Consider the following 13,269-nt stretch of genomic DNA (forward strand, 5'->3'; position numbering starts at 1 on the left):
ACAATTTTGTTTGTGACATTAAAAAAAAAATCCCTTGGTCTCAAAAGTATGTAGGCCAATGCTTCAAAACAGAAATTAAAGGACATCACAAGCTAAAAAAAATTGTCAAGGTCATCCTCCATGTTTGGGAATGTATTAAGAACAAAACAATGGTATAATTTATAATTTAAAAAAAAATTTAATTAGAATAAATGCACATACTAGTAGAAATAACTGAGAGAAAAATTTTGAGTAAATGCTGTTTTATTTGACAACATTGTTTCAATAATGGGCTACTAAAGAAAGAAAACTCTTTATCAAAGAGTATTAAAATAGCATCAAAATAAGTCATCAAGGACTCCTGTGTTCCAGTGTGAAACAGTGTAAATGAGGAGACGAGGAAGGAGGATGACATATCTCAAAAACACCTCACAGAAACTTGTTTTTTTAAAATGGAATAATTGGAAAGTGTATAAGACGAATTTATAGAACTATTCAATAGTTTATTGTTCACTTAATTTGAACATACTAGGTTGGGGTTTTCTATATTTTCACTAAAAGCAGATATGCACACAGAATGATTTTGCCACCTATTTAAATTCAATACAAAGGTATTGATGTTAGCAGCATTATTTCTGCTGTCAGCCACTGGCCAATACCACCAGTTGCACAATACTGCCAGGCACAGCAGAACAGCTGGGAAGAGGATGAATTATTTACTGCTGCTCATGTTTTCTAGAATATCTAAACCAAAAAAAGGCCTCCTTAAAAAATTTCAGATGACACAAGCTTTTCCAATTAGTAGGTAGCATGAACTATAGTAAAACTTTTTCAAAACCACTTTGGACTTTCTTCGAAAAGATAGAGTCTTTTTGGGGTCATCTCAGAAGAGATGTTTACCACATGTCATTACATTAAAATTCCCAAGTAGTACCCAAACAGTCTTGTCTCTAGAAATCCCCATTTCAGAGCTGCAAGCCCACACTGCAAATGTGCTAAAGCTGTTTAGAAAAAGTGCAGCACATACCATTCCACACTGCAAGAGAAGTTAAGACAGCATCAAGTGCTCACACCTCTCTTCTTGGTGATACACTGTGTTCCCTCCTTTGAGCGAAACTCTAATTTCACAGCAAAGGAATAACTTAAGCTCATGCTGCTAAAATTGAACAACCCGTTTCAAAAGCGTTCAGCATCCAGCTTTTGTTATTTTTTGGGGAACAAGGTTAAGAGGGTTCAACCCAAGTTTTCAAATTAGTTTTGTTTCACTAGGAAAAGCAAACCTCTTTGAAAGTCTGGCCCCAAAATGGGTGCTGAACACTTTTGAAAATCTGCTTCAATAGAGAAGAATAAGTTATTGCTCAAACAGCTCATACCATTAAAAAGAACCAACAAAACAAATACAGATGTTCAGCCGAAGAGTGATGTTATTTATGGACACCAAAACCATGTGAACAAAAAGGCAGCTACAAGGCTGAGCAGGCTGTTAGTTCTACTTGTTATATCAAGTTGTTAATAGGGTAAGAGAAGAAAAGCTACTCCAGAAGCCAGAGAGCTACCAAGCCCCAGTGAATGGCCGCTGCACACAAAAGATAGATCTTACTGCAGAGACCTCGGTCTGGAGACCAGCCACTCTTTTTTTCAGGTCCTCCCCTTGAGCCTCTTTGGCACTTAGCTCTTCCTTCAGTTGCTCTACCTGTCACGACATTGTTATGCTTTTAAATATTTATTATTTGTCAGCTTCTAGTTACCCAGTCCAAGTAACTAAAAGCGACAAAGAACTGAACAGAAGAATCAACACTGGTCACTCATTTTTCTCTTCCATTCTTTGTTAAGTCTTCTCAAAAGTTTAATATCTGTGTAATTTCATACAGGCTGTCAGACGTGAATTTGATTATGAAACAAAAGATGTATAGTTATGGTTATGTTCCCATATGTCAGGTATAGGGCACTTATCCCAACGGTTTTGAAACTGGAATTCATAAGGAAAACACATCAGGAAAAAGGACATATTTCAACTTAAGAGGAGTAAAGTTAATTGTCAAGATACAGACACAAATTACTATAAAATACAACAGTGAAAAAATAAATGCTGTGCAATTACAAAACAAGGTAGGACAACCGGATTGGAGATGGTTACGAGTCATGAGTAAATAGTTACCACAAAGGAGCAAATTTTCTGCAGGAAAAATAAATGAGCAGACACAACAGACAGAAGAGATCCAGAAATCAAGTAGCTGAACAGATCTATAGGTTCACAGAGGGAGAAGGGAAACTGAAGAGTTGCTAACAAGAGAAGAAGGAAAGAAGAAAGAAAGGCGAAATAATGGAAGGAGGAGATGCTCAAATCATGTCTCCATTCCTAATTTGAAGGGGATATCCTTCAGTCCCTGAAAGCAACCCAGTGGAGTAAAGGACAAAAGTATAAAAGAACAGATGTGGTTATCTTGAGGTAGATCAGTGAGCTGGTGTGAGGCAAGTGGAAGAAACACATACTTAGTATATGTTCCTACTTCAGGGCAAGTAACACTTCACCAAGATATTTCATTCAGCATTCTTTTCTTGACAAATAATTTCAAGCAGGACAAATGCAGTAGGTTACAATTGTTCAGGACCTAGTAGAGTCATTTTCAGCCTCTGTTCCATGGATTTGTATACCGCTCACAGGGAGTACACAAAAGTTCAGAAAAAAATTAAGAAAAGCAGGACTGTTCACAATATACTTGAATTTACTGCACAAGGGGGCCTGAATCTTCATTAAAGATCGTTAGGGCCAGCTAAAAGACTGAGAAACAAAGAATGAATTCACTTTTGCCTACAGACAATTCAGTAGTCAGTGTCCATCTTTATACCTGAGGATCAACACGTCTCACTGCTGTATTTCTCCTGTATTCCAAACAACATAAATTAATGCTGGCACCACCACTGTTGTACAATCTACTCTCATTCTGACTCCACTACTGGAAGGAGAGTGAAATGGAAAGCCATTATAGTGACAGTTCGTGCTCTTTTCAGTCTTTATATAATAACAAGGCCTACTAGTTATAGAACAACAGTTGCAGAAAGAAATATCCTTTTTTCAACAGACTGCATTTGAAAAGACTTTAGACCAAATAAAACCTAGAACTACAATGGACTAGCAATGGACTAAAGATAAACACAAAATCTTTCTAAAATAAGAGAAAATAAAGCATGACAATAAAAGCAGAATTTTGGCCACTGACCTTACTGAGCCAGCATTATCATATTTTCAAATTTGAATCTAAAATTCTCTTGAATATTTACAAATTACTTTAGTGGCTTAATGGCAGAACACAATAAATTCTGTTTCCCAGCACTTGAATGGGAAGCCAGACCATAAATCAATCCTACTGTAGTATGGAAATTTCTCTCATCTGTTTGCTAAGCTCAGTTTAACTTAATACTGTCACTTGTTCTCTCAATACCTTATTTTTCATGAATTTGGAATGACTACGGTACACCTCCATCTGCTTCATTTCCTCTTCACGTTCCTCTGTGCTCAGAGCTCCATTTGACTTCAGCATCTGAATCTCCTCTTCCAAATCCCGGAGGCCACGCTCCATGGAAGAAATTTTCGAGTCCTGAAAACGATTAGAAGAGACAGATAAAGATACAGAGTCAGATGATTTGTTAACATACCACTGGAGTGAAAAAAAGGAAGTAATTTGTTAGACGTGTACCTGCCGTGGAAATTTACTCCTGAAGTTCCTATAGAAATCAGTCTATAACTCTTTACATCTGAGTGCTCAGATACTCATTTTTCAATTTTTTTTCTACCTTTCAAGGAAAGCAAAAGTTTAGTACTTACTGAAAGAAAACATGGCTCAGGAAAGGGACACAGTATATGATGAATAATATGAAGAAAAGTTGCCTTGTAATGCAAAGCCAGCATAAACCAGAGAAATTTAATTCTAATTGAATGGATAGCCAAGTGTGACTGCAAGAATGGCAAAAGATTGGGTTTGTGCCACTAGAAATCTAAGTGGGGTCACAAAAGGAGAACAGAAGGGCACCATAAGCTAGGAAAAGATGCAACAATCTAGTTTGGATTGGATACAGCAGTAAAGAATCTGTCAAGTATTCTGGCTCGAACATACAACGTATAAAACATTTCCATGCTTTAAAAATATCCAGAAAAATAAAAAAGTCACTCTATCATTATCCTCACAGTTTTGCAGGATGATCAGTCTACTTGGCTTACTTTTCATTAGAAGTCCTATGTGTTATGAACAGCAAGAATAGATTCATACAGCACACAGAGTTTCATGAATACTCAAGAACAGGAATATGTATTTATGGATTGTAATCTCTCAAAGCAGTCTATTTTTTTAATTTAATTTCCCCAGAATATTTATTCTTTCCTGAAAGAGAAGTAGGGTTTGAAACTATCCTACAGTCTTTCACAAACAAAACCTTTATATATTTTAATTTGATAATCAAAGAACAGCTGAACAAAAAGCATGAAAGATTTTCACATACAGATGTTCATTCATGAGATAAGGTTTTTCCTAAAAGACCATTATGAAGATCTTATCGGATCTCCTGCTTGATGTTTGATGCTTAAGTTAAAATCAGTAAAGCAAACTTTTGCAACAGAAAATTAGAGAGCTAGTAAGGTTGAAGTGATGTGTTGAAATGTGTCCAGTATTTAGTTTCAGCACTCACATCATTTCCCAGAAATGCCGGTGTGTTTCTCTTTTGATAGTAAAGACACTTATTGTTACCAGATGGTCAATTAGTTTTCATTAGTATGGACAAGAAGGATGACTAATAAAAGAATGACAGCAAATGAAAGGCTTCAGAGTAGAAAGATGTCATATGAATATGGAAAACACTGACATAGAATGGAAAAAGTTGCAAGGCAAAAAAGGAACAAAAATAAAAGAAAAGGAGGGATACAAAAAAGAATAGTTTGCAAAGACAGTTTCCAATTTTTTAATTGTATTTGTCCAAACCCTGTCTGATGTACTTTATGGGCCATACAATATGAAATATGATAGCAAAAAGCTGTGTAAACCACACACTTGATTGTGGCTCCTGAGCTCCTGGCAAACTGCCATCAATCCATTAAATACTTAAGTTAATGGTTTGAAAATTCAATTGCAAGTTCATCTAGAAAAGTTAGGTTTATGATGACATACAGACATCTTTCTAGCTATATGCTCCATTCTTTAAGTGGGTGTTGAGTTTGCCAACTTCATTACACATAAAATGCAAAGCAGTATTTCAAATGTTGATAATACAAAAATAAAAGAACCCACATCATCATAAAAACTTAAAAATCTTTCATACTAATCTATCTTTCCCATTCTTGTAATATAATGGACTTTTAGTTAACAAAGAAATCCACATATGCTGCTGCAGGCAGACAGAAGGCAGGTTTCTATTGTGTCTGTCTCTTCACTGATCATTTATAAATAAAATAATACAGATAATTAAATAGTATAAAGTAAATATACTTATTTTAAATTAGAAGACTGACGGAAGTATACTGTATTTTGTAGAGTCAGTCACCTTTCATAAGAAAAGCCATTTTTCAGAGAACAAAATCAACTGTGGCCCAGACACAATCATTTACCTTCATCTCAATAACAGTTTGAAGAGCCTTTGTCTTGGCTGTGTCAGGAGCGTTTTCAAATCGACGATGGATCTCCTGTACCAGCAGAAAAGAAAGCAAGAGTTAGACTACTGGCATTATGTCCCAATAAAAACATAACTACTAGAAGCTTCTCTTTTTACTACATAGCACAACTCAATGCTGCTTTCTGCTGTTACCAGTTCATACATTTTCTTTTAGCACTTCTCATATCAAAGAAACGATAGGCGAAAGTTCACTCAACAGAATCACAGCCTCAGCTAAAAAGGCCCAACAGAAACTACATCTTTGACTACCTACTTTCAAAATAAACTTCAAATGACAGCTGAGTCTAACAAAAAGTGTATCATCTGCCTGCTAAACTAATCTAAACTCTTGATATTTTCTCACAGAAGACATACATGTAATTCATTTGACTAGGTGTTTACTGAAAACAGTAGCACTGTGGTTTCTATTTCAAAAAGTTATGGGGTGCATCTGTTGTTGATAACTCTCTTTTTCCAACTTTTTTACCCCAGAGTAGCATTATTTAACTACACAGGATTACAATCTTTCTCCCCTGGGCCTCGAGCATTAGTGAAAGTACATGACTATATAGCACATTGTTCTAGAAGCTCTGAGTACACAGACAAGAGGACACAAAAGTCCATGTGATATTTATGTTGATGTAAATTCACCAAAATAGCATGTTTCAGACTGCTTGCTAAAGAATAAAATGATAGAAAGCTGAAACAACTTGTTCTACCATATAAAGCAGGGGTTTCAAGACAACAAATGTGAACACAGAAGAAAAAATATAGTAACTATTCAACTTCTTCTTTATTTGTCTTAAAATAGTATTGTCCTTACACCACACGCTAATGTTAAATGTAAGAATGTGAATACTGTTAGAATGTTAATCTTGTATGCCATAAAAATACTTTGGTGCCCACAGAGTACAAACTGTGATGTCAGTCAACCTAACCACAAATTGTATATGTGCCCAAACACAATTAGCCACCCGCTTCCCTAAAAGAAAAATCCCCAAAGCCATTTACAAACTTATATTGTCAATAGACATGGTGAAGAGATAGCATTATGTATGGCAGTCAGACATGCAACTTGCTCCTTATGACTAATTACTTGAATGAGAGGGCTGCACAGTTCTTTTCAAAATCCTGAAAACACTACTTGTAAGACTGTTCAGTCTCCTTCCACAGCTTTGAAGTGAGCACGATGGAAATGTCTAATGACATGACAAGGGCCACAAGAAGAATTTTGCATAAGTCTGGCATAAGACCATTTGCATAAGGTGATGTCCATGAATGGTAATAACAAGAAAAGCCAGTAGAAGGTTTGTTTTCTGTCTGTAGCATCATAAGCGAGGTAGTATTTGGGAAAGCTCATCGTAGCACCCATCCTGTACTGGTGTAACACCAAATAATTCACTCTGCTTGGCTATGAGAGCACCTACTGAGAATATACATATAAAGAACAGAACTCCAAGAATCCCATTTAACCCCTTGGAGAGAAAAGTAGCAAAAACAGTTGAAGACACCCCAGTCAGATCTCGGTGGCACATTAGAATTCATGTCCGCTTGAAGAAAAGTTACATGGGACGGGAGGAAAAGAGGGTTTGAATCTCTCAAACTTCACCATTAAAAAAAAAAAAAAAAAGCTGCTTTTCCTAACTTCAAAACTCATGTATGGGAAAAAGGGAGTAATTATGAAGATGATTCTTTAAGCTTAAGAAGGTGAAGAAAGATTCAAGAGTGAAAAGTATCCTATTCTGAATTGCACGAGCTTTCTCTAAATACAGAAAGTTGTATCTCCAGCTGTTCCTGTCACATCAGTTGTACAACCATCCCAGTCCTATTATTGTAGAATAAAATGAAGCAGTTTGATAACAGAAAAGAAATTAAAACAAACTCATGAGCCTTTAGAAACTGAGAAAACAAAGGCTGAGATGGTCAAAACATAATACGCCATATTTTGGAAACTATTATTTTTATTTTAGTAGTTAGATAATTTCCACTTGTGCAGAGACACAGTTTCTGACCTGAGAACATAAAATCAGCTACCACCACAGAAATGGCATAGAAGGAATATGTAGGAGGAGAACAGCACGTCTGTAAAGGGATGGTAACACAACAGTGCCTGCTTTCTACATTGCACAGCGTTTTCCCAAACAGAAAATTCTTCTAAGCTTCTTCTTTAGAAATGCCTGTATCTCCTCTGTCTGAAGTGATGCTCTGCACTTCAGCAAAGGAAATGTCCTACTTCTATCGGTCTTAAGTAATTCCACTGTGATTTGGATGACATAACCTGCCGAAAAATAACACCTCCCACCTCATGACTGCATAGTAAGGGCTTAATTTTGGCAACGTGCCTGTGATTCTGAGGAGCCTGAGAAAAAAGGCTACAGGCAGACTGAGCCTCCCTTGAACACAGATTTAAGGGCAGATGCTGAAGGAAGGTGGTGCACAGATATCCTTTCTAATTATGCAATACAGGTTAGGTACATGTGGCAGAATAGAGAAATACTAATATATAGTATCTCTTAAGTATTCAGAGTCTATTGTGGACACACCCCCCATAGATGAATGAAAATTAAGATTTTAATCTACAAAACAGGATTTTGCACAATCATTAAAAACATAGAGCCACACGCAGATATCAGGATCAGAAAAACACAAAACCAATCCTTCATTCCTTGCAAGTTATCCGTTCTGATAAAGTAATAAAGCACTATTCCTTGGCACTAATTTCACATACAGAGTACTTTCAAATGTTATTGTTCCACAGCAGATCAGTAAATGTCAGCATCTTTGTACCTTTGAATGTAATCTAGCTTATTAAACAAGGAGTGGCTCTTATAAATCTATGTTATGATTTTATAGGTTCAATGATTATTTTAAAACAGATGACAAAAAGGAGGAAAAAGCTACTTGTTCCCAAGGTATGTGCAACATGCAGGTTTTTCACTGTTAAATATTATTAAAAAATATGCACCGTGTTTCAGTTTAGCCAGTGGGATCTTCTAGCCACCAGATATCATCACAGTATTGCCACAGGTATTGAAGAATGCTCTGTTACCCCATTTCTGTTCCAAGTTTTATGTTTAATACCCCATTATTACAAGTTGTAGAGTTTCTACAATTCTTTGACATAAACAAGAAAAGCTTTAGGTGGAGGGATGCCTTATTGCCTGTCTGGCACTAGTGCTACCACTACAGGTATACTGTGTCCACTTTGTGTGTCTACAATTTAAAAATGATATTGATATATTTAAGAGAGTTCAAAGAGTGACTGCAGGAACAAGATGTGCTCTTAGGGGGGAAAAAAAAATCAAAGCAAAAATTACGATGCAAATTGATTCCAACATTAAATTACATTTACAGGCAACAAGAATTCGAAATGGGTTGTTCTGCCCTCAAAAAAAATTAGGATTCAATAACTAGAAACTGAAGGCTAAAAACAGGCAGAAGTTCTAAACAGTGTGGCCACCTTACCCAGAGCTGGGGTTCATATTTCATCACTGCCAATTTTTAATTAAGCATAGCCATCTTCCTTTTAAAGAAGATCTACCAAAGAAAAGATATAAACTAAAGGTGTACCTGCCAAGTAGGTCTACAAGGTAGCACAGTACCCCATGAGAAACCATACTGTAATTTTCTGGTCAGCATAATTACATAGAACAGCTGATCAAACACACTGAGAACACTGAATACATAAAGAAAATAGCTGTGATAAAGTGATTTTAATGTGCCATAAAGAATTAGAAATTCTACAGTTTTTTTTTTCTTGACCAAGAAATACCAAAATAACTCTAAATTAGAGAATATAGTTTACAATTGAAGGAGTCCTCAATAGGCAGCAGTATAATCACTATAAATTATACATCTGTGCATAAAAATGAAAGTAGGAATTTGGTCTGAACCTTTTCTTCCTTCATAACCTGGCCATATTATTCATTACTATTTCCTGCATCTGATTTTGCATGGGATTTAGAACAAATGTGAAGGTGCACTTTCAAGCAATTATGTTTTTATAGTGGTGTAGGTTATCTGCTTGAAAACACAGCAACTTATCTCTCAGTAGCCACAAGATAAGCAGTTTCCAAAGCAATAAAGGACATGCCTTCCATTTCCTGCCAAACTTACATAATCAGGCAGTACATTCGACATGAGTAAGAAAAACACATTACTTCATACATAATTTCTTTTTCAAAAAACTGTGAAAAAAATGTATAATTAAAAGCACAGTTGTAATTCTGACTTTTTTTTTTAATCCTAACTGGCCTGCCCATGTCTGAATATCATCAAATATGATGTTCTGTGATGGAGCTTTGTATCATTCAGTGGACTGGAGAGTTTTAGTTGACTAGAAACTATTTGGTTTTATTCTCCAACATGTAGTCCAGGCCTTACTAAATTAATGTTTTATCTTTTGTACCTAAAGTTTAGTTTCTCCGACAGCTTTTCTGTCTATCTAGATTTTAGCAACCTAGTTCCAATTAATTACAATGAAATGCAAATGTTACAATTAACGGAAAATTTCAGGAGCATCCATCAGTGCAGAATTAACTGTATTAACATCATTGTTAATTTTAAAAATTATTTAATAGATATATAAGATAAAATAGATCTTTAATTGTGCAGAAGGACAAATCATATCTGACTAACCTGATTTTCTTCTGCAGTGAAGTACCTGGCTGTGTGGGTAAGGGATGAGCAATGGGTGTTGCATGTCTTGATTTAGGGCCCTTGGCATGGCCTCCAAACATCCTTGGAGGCAAATTTGTGAGACACAGACTGGATAAGTGGTTAACAAAATGGGTGGAAAATCAGCTGGACTGTCAGGCTCAAAGTCTGGTGAGGAGCACTGTGAGGTCCAGTGGGCTGCTTACTACTGACAACCCTCAGAGCTGATACTGTTCAGTGCCTTCATTAATGATCTCAAGGGTGGGATGGATTGCACCTTCAGCAGGTTTACAGATCACATGAAATTTGGGGAAGACATGAACTGGGAGAAAGCAGTGCGCCCTTGATGTAAAAAAAAACCCCAAACCCAAAAAACCAAACAGCCCAACTTCATCCTGGGCTGTATTAGCAAAAGTACACAACCAGGAGATGGGAAGCAGATAATTCTCTCTGTGCAGCTCTTGTGAGAGCACTGCTGGAGCACTGTGCCCAATTCTGGGCTCCCCAGCACAAGGAAGGCATTGAAAAGCTGAAGGGAGTCTGACAGACAGGCACCAAGGTGGCTGGGGCTGGAACATACGATGCAAGGAGAGGGGGTGGAAAAACTGTGTTTGTTTAGCTGAAAAGAAAAGAAGGCTTGGAGGGAAACTTGATGCTCTCTAGAACTAACTAATTGGAAGCTGTAGAGATGATGGAAACAAAAGTCTTTTCAGATGTGGAAGGATGATAGGCAACAGGCAAAAAAAGTCAAAGCACAGAAAATTTAGACTTGCTAATACGAAAAAGATTTTACCAGGAGAGCAACCAAATGTTGGACCAGGTGTCCAGAGAGGTTGTGGAATCCCCATGGCTTGAAATTGCTCATTTGAGCAGAAGGTTGCATGAAATAACCTGTGGGAGAGCCCTTCAATCTGCATGACTCATTTATATAAATATCTTTACTACCTGGGGCCAGAAAGTGACTGAATAGTGTTACAGTTGTTTAGTTTCAAGATTTTTTACGAGTATTTTTCAAAAAGTGCTCGATACCAGCAATTTTAACTTCTATTTCAGCAACACATAAAAATGAACTGAAAAAAGAATTTATAATAAGAGCCCTGTATAATTTATTTCATTGCTATTGAAGTTTTGCTACTAAAATGTTAGAGTTATACAAGTTTGGAGGCAGTAATCATGGTAGTTCCTTCAGAAATTATTTCTGCATTTTTCCACTTGTCATTTCCTGCATTTGCAAACCCAATCAACATAATTCCCTGAAAAAAAACCTGACTGTACTAATAAAGAGCATAACTTTGTAAGATGTACTGAAAACTGCAAGCACATCCATAACAGGGGGTGCCAGTTGCTTGGAAGCCCAATTACCTCTGGCTAAAGAAACTCATCTCTCTGCTTTGCAATTTTATTAATCCATTCAGATGATTATTTCTAAATCCAATTGAAACCTTCAGATATTAGGACACTTAAGTTTGTTAACAATGGCATCAAGTAAAGTGAAAATTAAAGCACAGCTTCCAGTTAATCTCACTATTCCAATCAGCAAGAAACGAAAGAAAAATCCCTTGAAATTTCAGCATTAAAGGCAAGATAAGATGAGAGAGACCAATTCAAACCACCCTATTACTTCTAAGCAGCAAGTCATTGTGTTGAAATCTGACCAGAGAAGTGGGAATTCAAAAGGTAAAGAAAAGTCAACTAAAAATTAAAATCTTAATCATGTAGAACTTCATTTACATATGTGTTAGTCTTAATTTTTTTCTCTTCCTGATTATTTAAGGTGCAAAAGCACTCATTTTGTACTTAAATTAGCTTCCAACTTATTAATGGTATTTTCAATTTTTTTTTTCTTCTACTGCAATGTTTCACACTCGCAGAAATAAAATTCCACAAATTTCACTACTACTGAAGAAAAGTCCAGGATAATACTAAAATCTCCAAGGAAAGTATACCAAAGATGTAATTTGTAAACAAAGCAAATCATGTAATACATAGTGACGAAGAAAATCTTCTAATATAATAAAACATCAAAAGACATTAAAATTTAAGCATTTTAAACCTCTAATCCCCAGTGAGATTTAGGCATTGTTTCACATAGTTTTAAAAATCCCTTCTGAAGGGGATGGAAGTGCTAAAATGAAATAGTAAGAAATTATGCTATATGAGAATAAAAAGAAAAAAAACCCTCTTTGAAGACTAGCACATTCATATAGAAAAAGAAGTTTTGAAATAGATTAAAGAATTAAATCTCTACAATTTAACCCCCGTGCTAGAAAAAATAGATGAATAAACCTACTGATGTTTTATGGACTATTTCACTTTGATGAGACCATAACTATAAAACAAAAAAACCATCCTGACAGATGACTGCAGTTCTGATTTTTTCCCATTCACTTAATACCAACACAGTATTGAATTATTATAAAAATAATTGGAAATTTTCTATACAATAATCAGAAAGTGTTTAAGATTTTTTGGTAGTTTGAAAAAACAGAAAACAAATATGTTATTTTTCACCCTAATTTTTAAACTTCTGAAGAACTATCAAGCTACCAATCTCTGAACTGAGGAACAATGAAAATAATATTATATGTGTTTAAACATTTTTAACTGTCATTCTTTTGTAAAGTGACACATAAAAATTCCAAACTACAATGGTATTAAAGAAGTAAAATGTATAAAGAATAAATTATGCAGGCTCTCAAGCTGCAATAGCCCATTTTCTCAAATTTTAACCTACAAAAGCTCTGTATGTTTTAAAACTACTTGCCAACCAATCAAGCTAGTGTAACAGAGACATAACTATTTAAATGATCTAGATTTAAGTCACTTCCCCCTGCCATGCTTTTCTAAAAAGTCAAGAAGATGATGCAGCAACATAAAAGCAGAAACTTAATTTTTTTAACTCATCAGAAGGATATCCTTTAGTATGATGGTGGTAAGAGTTCCAGTTACTGAATCTATCTACTCCTGCAAAACAAAAATTCTCTCTAGAACTAT

General features: G+C 35.6%; 1 protein-coding gene across 14 annotated transcripts in view; it reads right to left on the reverse strand.

Moving 5' to 3' along the window:
- ERC1 (ELKS/RAB6-interacting/CAST family member 1) overlaps nucleotides 1–13,269 on the reverse strand; it is a 273,988-nt gene that overhangs the window by 202,781 nt on the left and 57,938 nt on the right. For 8 of the 14 annotated variants that reach the window (XR_010430602.1, XR_010430600.1, XM_064654575.1 and 5 more), the window contains exons 3-5: nucleotides 5,576–5,650; nucleotides 3,423–3,578; nucleotides 1,589–1,672 (exon numbers count right to left, since the gene is read on the reverse strand). Coding sequence is in view for 10 of the 14 variants with exons in the window: in XM_064654575.1 (XP_064510645.1) it covers nucleotides 1,589–1,672; nucleotides 3,423–3,578; nucleotides 5,576–5,650 (315 nt within the window). In the remaining 4 variants the exon portion in view is untranslated. The remainder of the gene's footprint in view (nucleotides 1–1,588; nucleotides 1,673–3,422; nucleotides 3,579–5,575; nucleotides 5,651–13,269) is intronic. The other 6 variants (XR_010430601.1, XR_010430603.1, XM_064654578.1 and 3 more) reach the window with 1 other exon arrangement.

Source organism: Pseudopipra pipra, chromosome 5 (assembly GCF_036250125.1).
Source record: "Pseudopipra pipra isolate bDixPip1 chromosome 5, bDixPip1.hap1, whole genome shotgun sequence".
Taxonomy (NCBI): Eukaryota; Metazoa; Chordata; class Aves; order Passeriformes; family Pipridae; genus Pseudopipra; species Pseudopipra pipra.